General features: G+C 40.6%; 2 protein-coding genes across 5 annotated transcripts in view; one reads left to right on the top strand and one right to left on the bottom strand.

Annotated features, from left to right (window-relative positions):
• Positions 1–274: 274 nt before the first annotated feature.
• prmt1 (protein arginine methyltransferase 1) lies at positions 275–5,976 on the bottom strand. Of its 2 annotated transcripts, none has more exons than XM_063903954.1 (10): positions 5,774–5,976; positions 4,449–4,535; positions 4,183–4,338; positions 4,011–4,074; positions 3,200–3,342; positions 2,712–2,799; positions 2,507–2,622; positions 2,234–2,384; positions 1,495–1,616; positions 275–1,420 (listed from the first exon to the last, which is right to left on the bottom strand). In XM_063903954.1, the coding sequence occupies exons 1-10, from the start codon at positions 5,798–5,800 to the stop codon at positions 1,337–1,339; spliced, it is 1,038 nt and encodes a 345-aa protein (XP_063760024.1). In that variant the 5' UTR covers positions 5,801–5,976; the 3' UTR covers positions 275–1,336. The 2 variants fall into 2 exon arrangements, with proteins under 2 accessions (XP_063760024.1, XP_063760025.1); XM_063903955.1 differs by having other exon boundaries at positions 4,449–4,544; positions 5,774–5,827.
• Positions 5,977–7,483: 1,507 nt separating this feature from the next.
• ap2a1 (adaptor related protein complex 2 subunit alpha 1) overlaps positions 7,484–19,946 on the top strand; it is a 28,966-nt gene continuing 16,503 nt past the window's right edge. Inside the window, exons 1-8 of one of the 3 annotated variants that reach the window (XM_063903950.1) lie at positions 7,484–8,385; positions 10,801–11,012; positions 17,118–17,311; positions 17,444–17,573; positions 17,818–17,919; positions 18,278–18,537; positions 19,153–19,321; positions 19,754–19,891. In XM_063903950.1, coding sequence (XP_063760020.1) covers positions 8,319–8,385; positions 10,801–11,012; positions 17,118–17,311; positions 17,444–17,573; positions 17,818–17,919; positions 18,278–18,537; positions 19,153–19,321; positions 19,754–19,891 — 1,272 coding nt within the window. In that variant the 5' untranslated portion in view covers positions 7,484–8,318. The remainder of the gene's footprint in view (positions 8,386–10,800; positions 11,013–17,117; positions 17,312–17,443; positions 17,574–17,817; positions 17,920–18,277; positions 18,538–19,152; positions 19,322–19,753; positions 19,892–19,946) is intronic. The other 2 variants (XM_063903951.1, XM_063903952.1) reach the window with 2 other exon arrangements.

Genomic DNA, 19,946 nt, shown 5'->3' with positions numbered 1-19,946 from the left:
GTGTAAATGAGGCATTTACTGTATCTTGAGAATATTGTTTCTAGACTCTTGTACAAACCATAGATGACCAAAAGGTTTGTTCAGACTTGGTCAAGATGTTTCCTGTAAACTAATCTCTTTCCATAGGATCCAGTGTTTCAAGGTGGAATTCGATAAGATACTTTTGAATGCAGGTGCAGCGACACCTCCTGGCTCACTCAATTTATTAATATACACTGGAGCAATGTTTCAAATCTTTACGGATAGATGCTTCGATAGAACAAGCTTACAACCATTCTGTAGCCAAGGCAAAAAAAGTTTATTAGTTTTATTTTTGTAAAAAAAACAAGCAGGTGACAAAAAACAAAAATACAAGAGGAAAATGAGTCTGTGGTTCAGAGCTCCCAGCAGGCCGACATGGTTCCCACTGGATCAAGACGAACTGACAGATATGGACCTTCTTCTGTGGCGCACTAATGACTGAAGCTCAGGGTGAGCGGATTAAAGCCAAAACAATGATATCTTGAGCATCTCATCTCTCATCACCCAACCCCCCCCACAACAGGTGCAGGTGTTAATCTGCCTGTCTGGCATAACAAATCACAGGGCTGCCAGGAATGCAGTCCCAAATATAAAATACAGACTGATTCTGAGCAGGCTTTAAGTCTATAGTTCACATGGAAACAACACTTAAGTCACAGTATTCAGACTAAATTCAGTAAGTGTGCTATTTGTTGATACTCATTGTCCACAAAAGGAGAAGCTGCCCACAGCTAAAAACAAATACCTTTTGAATGATGGCATGACAGCTCATTTAAAAAATAAATTGAAAAAAACCATATTTAATCTTAAGTAAACATTTGGATCTGAAGTCATCTTTACAAAATATGCAGTGTGTTATACATTTCTTTTTAAACAGAGCTAGTTTTGGTTTAACAGGGCCTTAGGTGTTTGGTGCACAGGTTTCTTCTCAATAACATTTGGTTTCTACAAACTATGACACGAGACTTCAGAGTCAAACAAAGACAGCCCAAAGTGACTGACTGATACCGTGCACACATGTGGGCGGGGCGGCAGCCATGTGTCACCGCTGGGAAGTCCCCAGAACACGTTGGACTCAAACACCGGGCACATGTCAAACACAAGTTATTGTTAAGCCACTATGTCACCATGACAACTCACATTGACCAAGGATGTGAAGACCTTTTAAATACTGTTAATGTCTGAACAAGAAAATGACCACAAAAAAAAGAAGTTATTAAAATGCTGCTGCATGGGGAGCATCAAACTATTGTACAGACTCAGTATTACCTGTCCTCTACTCAAGACAAACTAACACCAGGAGGGACATAGACTTCTAACGCATCCTGTACTCTGACGTCTTCGACACCTCACAGAGCTGACCTTTGAAGTCCAGGTCCACGGTGAAGTCCAGATCCCTCTGCAAACACAGGAACATGTCAGACCACAAATTACAAAATAAAGTACTTAAGAACTTCTAAACGTGCTGCTTACATTGTTCTTGCTGTTTGGCTTCATGCTGATTGTGCCAAAGATCTCCTCGCCAGTCTTGACAGTCAGGTAATCATCCAAGTAGAAGACTGTCTGCTTCCAGTGGGTGTATGGAGACTCTGGGCCTGGGGGGTTAGGAGCGTTTGTGAATACTTTTGAGTTCTGAAGTTCACTTGATCCAAAGCATGAACCCATCATGGACATCAAGGGGTTGAGAGGATGGTTTAAACCAGGTATGCACCGACACAGCGGCTGATGTGAGCCCTAAGTACCACCATCAGCAACTGAGGGGCAACATGGGCCGAGGTTTATGTTTTGCTCATTGACGGGAGAAGTCGCAAAAATCGTTAGTGAAATCCTTATTTTAACATTGCTATCTAAAACATTTCCACCCAGCCTTGTACCTATGGTATTGTGCGAAAATCTGTACATTTTTCCAAGATTCAGACATTTACTTTGTGCGACAGTACGAAATAGAAATACATGGACTGCTGGGCATGCTCTGTGCTATCGTTTACAGATGTTGAATTAACATCAGCGATTATTAATTGCCAATTCTAATCCATGGTGAGCATACACTTGCATGTTAACTCAAATGTTTCTAAAAGTTCCTTTGGAATGTTTTCCTCAACATATTCTTAAGCAATCGTTGTCTTATGGGGTGGAATGTGGTTATAATTGACACTAGGAAACTTATACAGCCACAGAACACTGCAGTGGTGTCATTAGTAATTATACTGACTGGTGGAGAAGCCGGTCCTCTTGTGACAGCGGGTGAACTCGATGTTGAAGTAGGTGACCAAAGCATGGATGTAGTCATTCCGCTTCACCTGCAGGCAGAACGGTGAGGTGAAGCTCAGATCATCTATCTTCACTGTGTAGATGTCAACCTCCTGGAAAACACACAGGAAAGAGTCAGACTTTTATAAGAAACACCTCGAGCAAGGGACTGACAGATCTGTGCACCAACACTATCTGAAAATCATTATCTCATGGCAAGCATGGCTCCACCCACCTTGATGAGACAGGCGCTGCTGACCAGCTGCTTTGGGTCGACCACATCAACCAGGGGCTCCTTAATTGCTACCTCCTTGATGCAGGACATATCAAAACCATACACGTTCTCCCACCCTGATAGACATAAGGGCAGAAATGAGATGTTAGTAAAATAGGAGACCTCGCTATGAGTCACTAGACCCAATGAATGTTTAACTACTCACAGTGGATTTTGTAGTCCTTGTACTGTCGGTCTTCGATGGCGGTGACATAAAGGGTTGCCCTGTCTGGGAAAATGAGTCCATCTGGTCTCTGTAGCAGGGAAACACAAGAGTCAGACTTGTATAAGAAACTGTCCGGTCTGCAACATGGGGCATTCTGTCACATGTCCAACCCATGACTGATTACTAAATGCCATTAGCAGTTTTATGCCAATTCTAGCAATCATATTCAATACTATATTTTCATATCAGCTAAAATTGAAATATTACATGAATTCAATGGATGAACTTGCAATAGGAATTACCAGGAGGAACAAAGTATAAAAAGGTTTTATTTTTTACTGATTCTGTCTTAGAAAGTTGTTACTTATTTTGAGCGCTTTGAATATTTGTTATGCAGATACCCAAATAGTGCTGTCGTGTGAAATCATGTGAAACCTAAGCCTGCATCACTAGTGTTTTAATGTGTGGTGACAAACAAACAGACGCACCAGCCATTTGTCCCTGGCATAAATAACTGTGTTGAGCATGGACTCGTAGAAGAGGCAGTAGCCCATCCACTCTGATATGATGATGTCGACACCATCTGTAGGCAGCTCCACTTCCTCCACCTTTCCCTTGATGATGGTGACAACTGTAAATACAGAAAAGGTCATCAGCTACACCACTTTCGGCTCCCGATTCACAGGAGACCCATCCCCTAAATCAAGGGTGTCAAACTAAATTTCATTGCGGGCCAAATTAGCATTATGGTTGCACTCAAAGGGCCGGTTTTAACTTCAAGACAATATAGAATAATGTATTGTATAACAGTATTACCTCTGCATTGGATAATTATTGGTTTTGGTAATAACTACATCTGAAAGCAGAAGTCTAGGGAAAATATGCAACTACAACACTTGTACAATTTATTGAAAACATGAGTTTGGTAGCATTAACACAGTTGTGCACGGACATTCTTTTTTTTTTTTAAACAAATCCATGTGTGTCTGAATGAGCCGTAGCGAACAGAGCGGGTCATTCTGTGAGGATAAGCCATCTGTTGGTTCTGGTTCCGGTGTTTCTTGTCTCGGTTGCTTAAGCAGACTTTGCGCCGTGTTTGGTGCCACTTTCACCAAGCTCCATTACTCACTGCCTCACTCGACACTGACTGAAGTCGCTTCATTGCGCATGTATCATATTCTTTGAAAACTCTTGTGGGCCACAAAAAAAATTGTTTGTGGGCCGGATTTGGCCCACGGGTCTTGAATTTGAGAAGTAGGCCCTAAATTGATCAACCATGCTAATGGCTCCATGACTCACCGTCATCCATCTTGTTGGCCTTCACAATTTTCACAGCGTAGTCTGAGATGCTGCTGCATTCTATCTAATAAGACAAAGAGCAACATTTTAATTCACGCTGCCTTCTTATGCCACTAAAGAGCAGCAACTACCACAGGTCAACCCTTCCTACTGGATTAGTACCAACACATACCCCGATAACCTTCTTGGCACCAGCTTTGGCAGCAAACATGCAGAGAATGCCTGTCCCGCTGCCCACATCCAGCACCACCTTGTCCTTAAACAGATGCTTGTTGTGGAACATGGAATTGCGATAGGTCAGAGTGCGGACCTCATCCTTCAGCATTTCCTACATTTAAAGTAAAAAAGGGAAGGTTGAATATTGTGACAAAACCAATCATATGGGTTGATCATTTGAAAAAGCTAAGCACAGCAGTGTGTAGGTTTGAAAGGAATTACCTCATGGATGCCAAAGTGGGCGTAAGAGTCAAAGTAGTAGTCCTTTGATGTCATATCCTCCGCTGCAGGCTTGGCTGAGCTCTCCCCCTGAGAAATCTCAACAAAAGACTTCCACAATTACAACCCGAAGTAAGTTTGGACATTGTGACAGTTTGCAGACCTACTGAAGACCCCGACACCATATATAGTCTCACTTCATAGAGGACACATGCAGGATATCAAACCAAACGAACAGCACAAGCTGGTGAAGGTAACAGTAAAACAAAACTCAACATGGCTAACAGTTGGATACTCTTTGAAAAGATGCTCCCTACTAGCCATTACAACTTTTAAGAGAGATAAACTGCATTCATATGCCTCTAAAAACACTGTACAACCACCTTTATCGTTCACAATTTGCACGTAAAAATCACCGCCAACGTTAGGACTGATTTCTTTATGATACTACATTTCAAAATAGATATATCCATATTGACTTTGCGCAAAGCAAAACATCTGCCATAATAAAAGTACTATGCTGCGAATGCCCGAGCAGGCAATGAATGAGGCCAGCCAACCCGCACAAAGATGGAGCACATGGTCCCTGGTGCTGATGTGATCGTGGCCTTCCTCGAAAACGGATATAGGCAACTAAACATTCATCAAAAGGCTCGGATCATCAGGACACCGTCATGCCTCTACACCCAAAGTCGAGTCACTGTTATCGTGATAAGATGTTTGCTTATACCTACTACGTCATTAAAGTCGATCAACTATAAAATAAAACGTTAAACTCATAAACTAAGATAGTGATGCTGCCAACAACACACGACGCTGTTGGAAAATGTTTGCTTAATAGTTCAGATGTGTTTGAACCAACAGAGAAGTAATGTAATGTGCGGATGAGGCAGCACTTCTTCTGAGCTAGATAACAAAGCTAACAGAGCTAACACGCTGGCTCCCATGCGGTCCCACAGGCCGGCTTGCTGTCGCACGAAGTAAAATTACGTTTCTGCGACCAGAAGTCGCTTAAACTTGCAACGATGGCCATAGATTTAAAGGTTGATATACATACGTAAAGGTTAACCAATACAAAAAAGTATATGTCAAAATGTAGCTATATCCGATAAGCCACCACAGATGAATGAGCGGGTGCATCACACAGTAACGTTAACGGTAGCAAGTTAGCTTCTAAAATGGATGCATCATGAGCTGGAGCAAATAAAAGGACAAAAGTCAAATGTCATGTCCGACAACTAATAGTTCTTATGGAATACTGATAATGTGCAATTACCGTTTGCACAATTTATTATGTATTTATTTAATTTTCCTTTGGAACACCTTACCTCCATCCTTTCTGCTGGTGCCGCCATTTCGATAGTCTGCCTGGCTGCGGGAGACTGAGGTACACTGCTGGTCCCTCCCCTCTCTTTATACACCCAGGCCCCGCCCACAGCCAGCGCTCATTCTGTTCTGTTTGGAAGCCATTACCGCCCTCTTGTGCTTCGGAGTGTGGATCAGAGACAAGAACCTAGCCATAATCTAGTTTCTCTACAGCCACTTCTCCAATTTTTATTTTGATCTTAAGTACCATCTCAAATAACATTGGTCTGAATATTAATGTGAATGGAGGATTCAAATATATCCCCTAATGGTCACAGACATGTACAGCACCGCACACTCGCACACTGCACAGAAAGTGAACTGGGCCCTTATCTTTTCGGGGACCTGAAACCAGCTACCCAGCCGAGTTTCGACAGACTCCACTAATGCTGCCCTGTAGGCTACCATGTATTTCATGTTCTATTCTAATTAACTATCTGTGTTTTTTTTTATATCAATACAACAGCTTTGACTACATGCGGTGGAATGATTTATTTAACTTTATTTACACAGCTAAATTGATTATTCGATTCTGATTGGTCAGTTCAGCCCCTTAATATGGGAGACTGGCCACCCAACTGAGTGGAAGCTGATAGAGACAGGGTGTAGGGGCTTAATTGGGATGGGCATAAGAGTTTCTGAACTTGGACTTTTTTCCTGAGTTTCCGTGACACCTGAGGCATTTCATAGGGTTTTGAATTTCTTGAGGGCATATGGTTTTAATCTGAGCTTTTTCGAAACCCAAGAAGCATCGGAAGGAGCGTGCCGAACTAGCACTGACTAGTTTACTAATAAATTGTGTGAATGCTGAATCAGCAGCAAATCTCGAATTATCAACTTCTTATTTCACTTCAGAAAATCTTCAATCCAAAGTTTCATCTTTGAACGTATTAGTATCAGATAGAGAATAACTTTCCTTTTTTAACTTTATAGGTTGCAAGAAATGTATCTATTAAACTTATATTGAGCATTTTCTTGTCAACACTAGAGTGGAAAGGAGATTTAAAAAACTTCTGCCAATCCAAAAGTTTTCACTTCTCATACATAATGTTTAGCTCTTAGCTTCACACTCAGCAGGAAATGCATGTTCTAGTGTAGTACATTTAGACAGAAGTCAAATTGTACATTTAGATTAGATGTTCTTTCATTGATAACTTATTAATAAATGAAATAATACATTTCCCTAAAAATAGCTGTTAGTCTGGTATTTTTCAAATTTCCTCTGTATTGAACTCAAGAGATATAAGGGGAGTTTCAAAATCCCACACACGGACGCAGAGATATTCGCACATGACAAGCAGTGTGTAACCGCAGGCTCCACAGTATAAATGTAACAGCAACCAATATGTTTCAAATAAGGCTACTTTACACACATTTAATTGTGGATTTATATCATACATATTATTACAGATATATTATATATTATTTTATCATTATATATGATATCTTATACAAAATATTCGTGGTTGCATCAGATATAGACTATGAACCTTCTCTTTTATTATACATTTGTCTTCTCATTTTACCTTCACATGACCTTCACCCACCCCGCTGTTATTCTACAATCAGTTTCCTTATTTGCAGTCTCTGTACCCGGTGCTCAATCGGCCATCTTTATAAAGACAGGTACCTATAGTTGGACAGCCAGTTTTGGGCAGGGAATTTTGGCAGCTTTAATCCCAGTGCCACCAAACTGGACCAATCAGCCCCAGGCTGCACGAACTCTCACACTGTAGAGAGAGAGGCGTACGCGTGCACGGACTGCGTGGCGCGGTCACGCGATCGGATCTGCTGTCACGAGCCTTATCCAAGCCGCGGAGTGGAGGCTGGAGAATTAGAACGGACATCAATTATACAGCACATTTCAGTTATCACATTTAGAGTGTGGTTAAGAGAGCCGGGCTTTAATTTTGTATTGCAAGTTGGCACTTGAGAACGTCTATGTAGTTATCCCGGACAACCGGTGATGTATCCCAGTATTTGAATGATATTGCTAGACAGCTAGCTAGCTGTTAGGCTAGCTATACGGCGCTTGACTTCGAACTAACTCAACGTTATATTCTGTGACGTTTTTCTATTAACACATCTGACTGCATTTATCTGAGAGACACCCAAGTAGTTGGTGGTTTTAACGTTGGTGAATCGTTACAGTACGTGCTATATGCGTCGCCTCTAATCCTATCTAGGTAAGGATTGAATGAAATAACGTTAGCTTGCCATAGCCAGCGGAAACGAGCCAGTTAACAGGGATAACGCAAATTTATCCTCCAGCACCATCCAGCTAATCTAGCATATGCTATTTGAGCTAACGTAGCCACCCACAGGCATACCGCGAGCTTCGTCAGCAACACTGAATAATATAGGTGTAGCGAGCAACTGGAATTGCTGAAAAGCTAGCTACTACTAAACGTCAAGTTGGCCATCTTCGACTCCAGTCCGGTGTAAAGGCTGAGCATAGTGAGCAACGTCAGATACCGTTAAGGCCGGAGTGAGGACAAATCTGCAAACATGCCGGCTGTGTCGAAAGGAGATGGAATGCGCGGATTAGCAGTTTTCATTTCTGACATAAGAAACTGTAAGTGACATTTCTATCGTTCCTGTAACTGATGTGTGTCATTCACCAGCTAACGTATTATTTTTTACATGTTGTGTTGTATTACCTTGGTGGGCACCAGAGCAAAGAGCCGCTAACTAAATGTGCTCAGAAATGTAACATCACATCCTCCTCGATGAGACATGTCTGTTTAACGCACCTGCTGCAACGGCATCAAGGGTCCGCTACATGCAGGAAACGAAGCCTCTTCTGTTTGTGTCACTAACTGCTTTGGCCACATTGCAGTGTATGTGTCATTATTTCAAACTGACAGCATGACAGGTCATACAGTAACAATGGCTCTGAGTGTGGACACCGCTCTATCCGCTTATAAAAGAGGAAGGCCAGCTGAATGACCCTGCCATCATCTTTAACTGGTACAATCAACAGGGCTCCATGAATTAAACATTGTTTATCAAAAAGTTGAAATTGGGTTGTAAAATGTTTGCATACATTTGCAAATTCAATTTATAGATATTCCCTATTTGAAATTGTGATATTGACGATTAACGACATTAGCCAAAATGAGATAGAGGTTAAGCGCAATTAAGCAAATAAACTAAATGACTGATAACAGAGTCCGACTTCTCATATTGATGTAATACATTCTGTATGATAAAATATGTCATAGTGGTATGTGTCATTGCATATTGTGATATTGCTATATCGTTAATTCAAAGCCAATAAAAAAACTAATGAATGGGAGATAGCATAAGGCAGAAAGGAATGTCTATGTAAAGCTAATCCGTGGAATGACTTACCTTACAAGTCAAAGTATTTTGATTTGATATTAACTATTGTCCACGATGATCAAATACACAAACTTAGAGTGTTATATTATACATATTGTATACAAACCCCTACTGCTCCCTTCCAAGCCTTGTGGCTTTTTGATTTTCACAGTATTATAAACAATTGTGCTTGATGCCAGTTCACAAGGTATGTTTTTATTTGGTTACTAGTTGGACTGGAACTAGCTCTAATGGAGATTTGAACGATGTTAGGTGTTTAACAGTGATCCCTCAGGCCTGAGATATGTCCATGACAATGTTCAATTGAAAAACTGAGTTATTTATTTCTCATTCAATGGTATTAAGTATCACTAGTTTCAAAGAATTGAAGTTGATACTATCAGTGTTGTTTACAAAATGTATACAAAATCATGATGACTCGTATATCCCCGAATAATGATTTGCCCTGAAAATCCTGCTTTTCAACTTTATCTACATGGAGGCTGGATTCCCACTCCAGAGGTCATTAGACATATCGTTTGTGTTATCTGGTTGTGCTTATAAAGATTGGATCATGCTTTTTTCAGAGGTTCAACAGATGTCACATGCTTCTAATTCCACCAACTATATTTATGATTGATGCAAATTGAAATGTTTTCCAAAATGTATCTGTAACTGTAAACTTGCCAAAATGACACAGCGTCCAATAATGTTGCACATTTTATATATAATTTAATTATTATATGTATGATATTGCTGGACAAACTTGTTATAACTACTTATACTTATATTGTTTGTCCAGTGGGTGATTTGCTTTCACTTGCAGAAGGCATTTAACAAAAATGACTTTGAGGTAAAGTGAGTATGGCCAATGTATACAGCTTGAGTTGCAACAGCAGAGAAATGCATCAGGGAAGTGAAAAAGAGTTCAGCAAAGCTTCAACAGACATCGTTTGTTCAAGAGTAGATAAGTATAAAGCTGCTAGTTTTGTGTAAAGACCCACAAAACCATGCATCAAAGGGAAGCTGACTGTTGTGTTCCCTGCGTTTGCCCTGTAAGTCAAATTTGAACGCACCACAGCTAATAGCTAACCAGCATTTACATTCTGATCCAGCGTGGACGGAAATACATCTCTTTACCAGCAGGCGGCGGGAGTCTGTACTTGTCACTAAAAGGGAAACTAAAAAAGATAGGGCTTCAACTCGTGTTTTTAATACAATACAATCATTAAAAGGAAGCAGAGTTTTGCTCACTACTTAGCTTTATATCAGGTAGCCATGTTGTTGTTAAAATATTTCTATCCCTCGTTCTATCTTGACTTTAGTCCTTAAAAGGTTTCCCCATATCTGTTATTTTCATGTGCACTGATTTAAGCTTAAACTGAACAGCCAATCGGATTGATCTCTTTCATGGAGAGTGTATGTATAATTGAAATATAAATGACAGTTGGGTTGAGCATGATGTTGGAGGTGTAGGAATAGGCATGCTCGTTGCTATAAAGAACAATTAATACATGCATGTTGTATAGAAACACAGGTGACTTAATGCACTTGATGAAGCTGAGCTGCTCCATCATCCATACTGCTTCAGTGAAGACAGGATGAGAAGGTCCTTCTTGTCCACTTTTGAATGCTGACACTTGCACTACTTTCTTTCCCCTGTCAGGTAAGAGCAAGGAAGCTGAGATCAAACGGATCAATAAAGAGCTGGCCAACATTCGCTCCAAGTTTAAAGGGGACAAGGCTCTTGATGGCTACAGCAAGAAGAAATATGTCTGCAAGCTGCTCTTCATCTTCCTGCTCGGCCATGACATTGATTTCGGACACATGGAGGCAGTCAACCTACTGAGCTCCAATAAGTACACGGAGAAACAGATTGTAAGTCTGCTGCTGATTGTGTTTTGCGTTTACTGCATTGATTGATAGTTTTTTTTACTCTAAAACCCCCTTTACACACAGTGAACAGCTCTAAAGGTGCGGTCACACCCGACACAAGCCTATTTTCACATTGCTTTACTAACGGGAGTTTGACCGTGGTGTTCACTTGTGTTTACTCGTGACACTCAAGCTGAAAGCACCCGTGAGGAGGCGGGGCTCATCTCCATGTAGATACCAACAACAACATTTACATATTACATGTACACTTATCAAAATGATGGCTTGATAACTACATACCCAGTAGTAAGAACCATGAATGAATGCTTGGGTAAGTGTGCCCATAAGACAGGAGCAACCACGTTTCAAGTGCCTGCTTTCTGAATGGAGATCACATCCATCAGCCTAAGCTAATATGTTGCTGCTCCATCCAAACTTAAGCTAATATGTTGCTGCTCCATCCAAACTTAAGCTAATATGTTGCTGCTCCATCCAAACTTAAGCTAATATGTTGCTGCTCCATCAAACTTAAGCTAATATGTTGCTGCTCCATCCAAACTTAAGCTAATATGTTGCTGCTCCATCCAAACTTAAGCTAATATGTTGCTGCTCCATCCAAACTTAAGCTAATATGTTGCTGCTCCATCCAAACTTAAGCTAATATGTTGCTGCTCCATCCAAACTTAAGCTAATATGTTGCTGCTCCATCCAAACTTAAGCTAATATGTTGCTGCTCCATCCAAACTTAAGCTAATATGTTGCTGCTCCATCCAAACTCACAACAACATCATATAGACATAAATGAAGTAAAACAGTATTTGCATTCTGTGATTTGTACACACACTGTTATCAACATAAACACATTCTCTCTAGTTTCTGTACTGTATTTGAGGAACTGTAAGCTCTGTGTGCCGTTGCCCATAGCCAAGTACGTCATCGTCACATATTTAATCATTTCTAAAACTAATAATTATTATAACTAATGTTGTTCATGAAAACAAAAATGTTGAGCACAGTTCAGTGGACCTACAGTATATGCAACGATCACTTTCTGTGGTTTTACTATTGATGGGAAACCCTGAACTACGGACAACATTTCTCCCAAATCTGTAATAAAAATGTTCTCGATTACAGAATGTATTTGCAGGAATATATATATGCATTGTTTTCAGATCTCAGTCATGCACAGAAAACAAGTTCATATTCATTTTAAACACTACAATACAAATGTTTCCACTTAGGAAGAGTTCAGAAATCAATTTTGTTTGAAATAACCCTGATTCAGCATCACAGCATGCTGTGTGTTGGTCTGTTGGCTGACTTTCTACCACTCCTGCCAAAAATGTAAGCAGCTGGGTTTTGACTCATCTTAATCTTGATGATTCCTGAGGCTACTTGGTTTGCAGTTGGTTCAACGTGTGTACCTTTGAAAACCAGATTGCTTTCCCTCACCATATAGGAGCTTTTAAGTCGCTCTACTGTCAGATAACCCCCTCAGAAGTAACAACAATGTAATATTGAATCAGTAGGTACTTGTTGCTTTTGCAATGATAGCAAAGGGGTTGCCATTAAAAGTATGCGGAAAGGCGCTGAGAAAGAGGCATCAATCTGCCAACAGCAATGTGACAGACGGGAAAAGGATGCCAACACACTGGAAAGCTGATTTATAAACTTAATATTGATTTATAAACAAAAAGGATGTTGTATTGTTTAAAGATAAATATGAACGAGTCATTTTTTGAAGTTCAAAAACACTGCGCATCTTTTGCCATTTTTACCAGTTTTTATTTTCTGATTCTCTCAATGACAATATTTTTAATTTAAATTAAGCGGTCCGGAATTTAGTGAATAAAACTGCAATGTTTATTTTACTCAAAAGCAAAAATGTTAAAACCATTTCCAATGGTATTAATTTTTATAACTAAATACAGACAGACTTCAGCAATACGTCCCCTCTACTGCATCTGGTGCTATGATAGTGTAAAAATACAAAACAAGATGGTAGAGATATATATATATATATATATATATATATATATTCTCCTCAGAATTCTTTAATTAACTTAATAAAACCAAACAAGCCATCTTCCTCTCATGGGGATATCTAACCACTTTCTGTTTATATGGGTTCTATCATTCCTGCATCAAAATTGGCATGTTAAAACAAAGCGTTATTATTTGGTTATTTTCGTTAGGGCTGCAACTTACAACTATTTTGATAATCGATTGTCGATTATCTATACAATAAATCTGATAAAAACGCGCCAAAAAATATGTTTCCATTATTTTATTCAGAAAACAGCATTTCCAAATCATTAACAAGCAAAAACAAGCCAAATGTAGGCAATGGAATATGTGTGAAAGCTATATCACAGCTTGTTTTGATCAAAAACAATGTTCTTTCAAATGATCAACACTGATAACTAACCTAAATGTAGACGATACAACTTTGAAATAAATATGTGTCTGTTTTGCACAGAACAGTTTTAATGCTTGAATGGACCTGAGCTGTTATGAATAATAATATAGTCTACAAAAATAATATTGTGAATCCTAAACAAAAGTGTTTACAGGCTTTGCTACAAGAAATAGGGCTAGCTGTCACAGTCCTAAATACAGTACACAGTGTCTCAACCCTCATTTCTGCAAATGAACACTTTGAAATAGTTTAATCAATAAATTGCCATAGTTTTAATAAGTTATGATAAATCAAATCATTAGTTTCTTTAGCATTTGGCGTCTTTAGTAAGAGGGATAATGTGCAGCGTGGCGGTCATAATTGAAAAAGAAGACCCCGACAGGGTGATCATAGAGCCCAACACGAAGCGGAGGGATCTTGAGAGGGTGTTTTTTTCCCATAATGAGCACCTTGCTGCACATTATCCCGTACTTGTCATACAATATTGAGCAAACAACCATATGAGATAAACAAGAAGGTTTGTGTTAGACGCAATACATGCCATCAGTCTTTCATTATGTTTTTCTAGTAATTTATGGTGGTTACACACCGGATTTTCGCACATGTGAATATTGTCGCATTACTGTGGTGAAAGTTCATGTTTACACAAATGGCAGGTAACACACATTTTAATTTCATTAAAGTGAAGTGCTCCCGCACTGTTGATGATTTTGGACGGAACCAATTTCTCCGTGCTTCTCTCCATCTCTACCATTTAAAAATGTTGTTTTCTATAAAAGTGACGTAGCCAGCTCCGCAGAACAGCCAGTAAGAACGTAGACCAAACTAATCAGTAACAACGTTCTTTGCCAACTTTTTTCATAATTGATTTTAATCGATTCGTTGTTGCAGCCCTAATTTAGGTCCTCAAAAGTGTTGAGCTCATCAAGCCTAAAGCTCACTGAGAGCTAAACTTTGTGATCACTATGAAGAACAACATGGCAAATACTGCAGCTGATCTGTACTCGGTGTGTTGACAGAAGGAGAGGTAAATGACCTGCGTGTCATCATCCATATACTGTCAGATTCACCAACTTTCAAAGTATTATGCCGTATCAGACTCTGTTGTTTAAACGGAACCCAATCATTTGTTGCCCTGCCTAACCCCAAACTCGTTTCAGCTTGAAACACTGGTTCATGGTCAGGTCCAATTTATGGGTTTTATGAAAATGCAAACACAGCTTTTATGGCAATAATCATGATAAAACCACATACCACAAACCAGTCAATTACTGCTATAGCACATTTCCACTGTTAACATTCTCTGGATCCCACACAGACCAGCTGGGGTACCCAGATGTCAGGGTCACTCTGAGAGGTCCTGCTGTCCACTCTCACAACTTTTTCTAGCAGAACTTAAGATTTGAACAAAAAAGGATGAAAAAGATTTAAGAGTGTTTTAGGCAGAGGTCATACTAAACAAATGTTTTCTGTAAAAAATTCTGAAGGCTGTTGTTTTTTTTGTCAGATTAAAACGCTGAGGGCAATCTACATGAACTTAAAAAATGTACTACTCACTGCGTCACGACAGAAAAATCCAGAAGTGACCACACAGTCAGTGTGCTGAATTTCTCTCCAAAGCCTTTTAAATGCATCCTTTTTCCGCATATTAAATACATGAATTGTAAATGCTTTTTAAGATATGCTGGTATTATCAAACATGTTTAACTTTAAAAGGTGGGTAGTATTAGATTTATAACTGAAATGTAACAAGCCTGTCCACCAAAATTATGGATAACAAGAAAGTTCAACTCCAGACGATCTGATGTATGGGTGACCACAGTTCTTCAGTTGAATTCAGAATGTGTACACCACCTAACATACACTAAAGAGGTTCTCTTGTTGTATTGACCTGTGACACAACTCATTTTGAATTGTGAAATCCAGCCATCATCTATTTTTGCCCAGCATTTTGTTTATCACTTTTTAATGATGAGAAGACATTTTTGATAACATTCAAACTTCATTCATTGATTCCCTTTTTTTAATAATAATATACAGAACACGTTTAAAGATTCTGCATACATACGAGCATAGGGGGGGGAAAGAACCGACGAAATTGGCGAGTCCACTGACAACTCAAACTTTGTTTCTGAACAGATAGATAGCAACAATGATATTATGTCTAATTTGTTTTGGCATCATTTTCTGGAGAGGTGACCTCACAACTAGAACCACAGCTTTGAATACAGGGGGAATGGTTCTCCTAAGAAAGTGAACAGCTTGACAAAATTCTGTGATTTGTTTGAATATGAAGGCATTTAAATGATTAAAACATACTGTAATGAAATGCTCTAAAGCAGGGGTGTCCAAACTGTGGCCCGGGGGCCAAATGCGGCCCGCAGGCCATTTTGAATCGGCCCTCTGCAAATTCTAAAACAGGGGTGTCCAAACTACGGCCCGAGGGCCATTTTGAATCGGCCCTCTGCAAATTCTAAAAGTATAATGCACAATGGCCCACAGATTAAACTTTTGCTTGTCTTGTATTGTACTTCTCAAATATATATGTTCAAATATATTAATGAGCCCAATTTTCAAATAAATGTAGTCATATAAAATTTAAAACATTTTCGAACAAATCTTAGTTGATAAAAAAAAAAGCCAATAACTTATTTTTATAACAAGCTCGAAATGTAACCTTCAAATTTACTGTTATTATCAATCTGAGGTTTCTGTTTTAAGGAATGAGCTGCCAACAAAATTAATGAAACCCTAAAGACAGACGGGATGTAGGCTGTTTTTTTCTGAACGCGTTTTCAAGTATTGCGCATTATTCACCTACATTTGATTTGTTTTGCTAACTTATAAGTTAACTTTTGAGACCATCTTCACCTCTACAAGTGGCCAAGCTCTCCGTATATTTTTCTGTATGTGGCCATCAGTGAAAAAAGTTTGAACACCCCTGATCTAAAGGTTAAAGCAGAAGAAAAAAGCCACTGTGCGTGTTTCCTTATTCTGTGTAGTGGGCTGTTTGCACAGGAACAGGAAATGTTGAGTAAGCAGAATAAGTGTGAGTCAGGGTCTCCATTAGTGATCCCTCCAAACATTTCAACTACTCCTCAGGCAAGTTGCCTTAGCCATGCTGCGGAGTGTGGACAGCGTCTCAGGCATTAATACCTACTATAAAGCAAGAGCATTTCCCACATGAACGCTTTTTAATCAAAGCAAGACAAGTGCAACTGTTATGAAATGCTCTAATCTATTAAACAGACTCTGGTACTTAATGAATCTTCTATTCAAACACGTGTAATGTTTTAGCCCCACCTGGTGGCTGATTCACACTGAATGGGCTCAAGGATCATTGGAGCTTGACTGTTAGGGGCCGGTAAGCTGCAGTCACATGACAAGCAGCTCTGTGCTGGCGTTGCCGTTTTTTTTGTATGGAGTGAGCTGTGCTTTAACTGATATTTAAAAACAAAAAACAACACCCTGAAAAGGTTCAGATGGTCGCTTATGGCGCGACCTGCCAGCCCTGGAAAAAAGTCGGCACAAGAGTAGATATCCAGAGCCAGGCAGACGTGGTGAAAACATGCTCATGTGTACGGCCCTTAACCATATGTCTCACCAATGAACACTTGTACTTCTATGATGTTGAGATGGCTTCACTGTGTCCTGTGGGATCATTGCTGTCCTGTTCTCTGTTGCTCCAGGGTTACCTGTTCATTTCAGTGCTGGTTAACAGCAACAGTGAGCTGATTCGTCTGATCAACAACGCCATCAAGAATGACCTCTCCAGTCGCAACCCCACCTTCATGTGCCTGGCCCTTCACTGTATTGCTAACGTGGGCAGCCGTGAGATGGCTGAGGCTTTTGCCAGTGAGATCCCTCGGATCCTGGTGGCCGGGTGAGTTCCAGCTGTCTTGTCTTGTTTTGGGCCAGAGGTAAAAATCTAATTTAGTGACAACACTAGTGACATCTGCGTGATGAAGCAAAGGCAGCTCTCTAACAGCTGTACTGTGAATGTGCTGCCCCACAGGGACACCATGGACAGTGTGAAGCAGTCTGCTGCCCTGTGTCTGCTGCGCCTCTATAAGACCTCTCCTGACCTGGTTCTGATGGGGGAGTGGACCTCCCGCGTGGTGCACCTGCTCAATGACCAACACATGGTGAGTAGACAGCTCAGACCCCCGTACCCCAGTAATGTGGTGACATAATGACGCTTTGTTTTGTTTGATCATGAGTCTATATTTATGAGTTTTCTATTAAGGACTGACGTTGATCAACATCAGAAACGTATTTGTTATGTTATACATCCTTTTTTAATCAATGACACTGGTTTTACCACTGATATCAATGGATATATCTATGGAAATATTATTCATCTTATTGTGAGTATGTTTCTGTGTTCAGGGTGTGGTGACAGCAGCCATTTCCCTCATCACCTGTCTGAGCCAGAAGAATCCGGATGAGTTCAAGACCTGCGTTTCTCTGGCCGTTTCCCGACTTAGCAGGGTGTGTGGGCCTACGTGTGTGTGTGTGTGTGTGTGTGCTCAATTGTAAGAAGAACATTTTTATTTAGCTTGTCTTCCTGTCCATTAACAACATCAATTCCTTGCCATGTCAAATGTTTCCTGAGCATTGACACCATTGGTTTCAGTGGACATACACCGATACACTGATGCTGTTTAAAAGCAAAGTTCTGATTTATCAGTCAATTATCAAAGATTGGATTCCTTGGTGGATGTGTAGCTCATTACCCAGCCAGTGATATCTGTGCATGCTATTTTGAAATGATTTAGTTTGAAGTCAAATACAGAGAAGCAGACTCTGGCACATATTCAGCCTTAAAATGTGTTCTGTTGCTCTCCAGATTGTGTCTTCAGCCTCCACTGACCTGCAGGACTACACTTACTACTTTGTCCCGGCACCCTGGCTCTCCTGCAAGCTGCTGCGCCTACTGCAGTGCTACCCTCCACCAGAAGATGGTGCTGTCAAGGGTCGTCTGGTAGAATGTCTGGAGACCATCCTGAATAAGGCACAGGAGCCACCCAAGTCCAAGAAGGTGCAACACTCCAATGCCAAGAATGCCATCCTGTTTGAGGCTATCTCACTGATCATACACTATGACAGGTGAGTGTTCCCATAGTTTCTGATAGTATTTCATTCAGTAAATGAGCAGTGTAGCACCTTTTTAGTGTACCCTCTGCAACATGAGAAGTGACTGGAGGTATTACGTATGTAAACACGACTCTCTTTCCTTCACTGTATTTCAATTATTTTGTTAGTATGATGAATGAACTAGTGTGAAATCAAATTTCAAATAATCTATGGTGCGTTCACATTGGACGCCAAGCGAATTTCTGATCTCAGTCGTCACTGACGTAGTTGAATCAAAAAAACAAAACAAAACCCCAGCCGTTGGCTCTGGGCAATGGCACACAGCTCTCAGTAGACAAATATCAGTGTTTATAAATGTACACCCAACAGACTGTCTGAGGCATGGCGAATTAATTTGTGGCTGTATGATGTTTTCGTGAGTGTGGAGGCTCACCAAAGCATGAATTCTTTGCAAAATATGTGCATTTAGTTGTTGGTATCTATATGAAGATAAGCCCTGAATCCTCGCCAGCATGTCTAGTTTGAGTGATTGTAGTAAAAAATGATGATGCCGCGGTCAAACTCTTACCTTTGAACTTAACTCCGGCCTGTTGACAGTGCAGTAAGTGTGGCTGTTTTGTTCTGCAGCGAGCCCAACTTGCTGGTGCGAGCCTGTAATCAGCTGGGCCAGTTCCTGCAGCACAGGGAGACCAACCTGCGCTACCTCGCTCTGGAGAGCATGTGCACCTTGGCCAGCTCTGAGTTCTCCCATGAAGCCGTCAAGACACACATCGAGACCGTCATCAACGCCCTCAAGGTGCTGTCTCACTGTCGGAACCAAGGATAGTCTCTCACCAGTGTTATAAACTTATTTCAGGCAACATAATTGTACCGATCACCATTAATCAAGTCATCCCATCTACATTCACCCTTCATCATCATAGGCTGCTGGCTAAGTTATGTAGTGCTGTCCAGTAGCACAAAGTTATACAGTGGTCTTCTGCTCTTTCTTTTTTTTTAAAGTAATTTTTGGGGGCTTTTTGCCTTTAATCGGATAGGAAAGTGGGAGAGAGAGTCGGGGTGGGATCCGGAAAGGATCACGGGTCGGGAATCGAACCCCGGGTCGCGGGCGTACGGTGCAGGTGCCCCAGCCAGTTGTGCCACGGCCGGGGCCTCTTCTGCTCTTTCTATACTTCTGTCACCCTTCCCCTTCTGTTTGGTCACTGTTTGTCTCTTTGTGACTCTGCAGACTGAGAGGGATGTGAGTGTTCGACAGAGGGCCGCTGATCTGCTGTATGCCATGTGTGATCGCAGCAATGCCAAGCAGATCGTAGCTGAGATGCTCAGCTACCTGGAGACAGCAGACTACTCAATCAGAGAGGAGATGGTGGGTTTGAAAGACTGTACCACGTTTTTATGCCACGCTATGTTCTGATCTTTCA

Source organism: Eleginops maclovinus, chromosome 16, assembly GCF_036324505.1.
Source record: "Eleginops maclovinus isolate JMC-PN-2008 ecotype Puerto Natales chromosome 16, JC_Emac_rtc_rv5, whole genome shotgun sequence".
Lineage (NCBI taxonomy): Eukaryota > Metazoa > Chordata > Actinopteri > Perciformes > Eleginopidae > Eleginops > Eleginops maclovinus.
The sequence above is the reverse complement of the archived record's forward strand: the minus strand, read 5'-3'. Positions and strand labels throughout refer to the sequence as shown.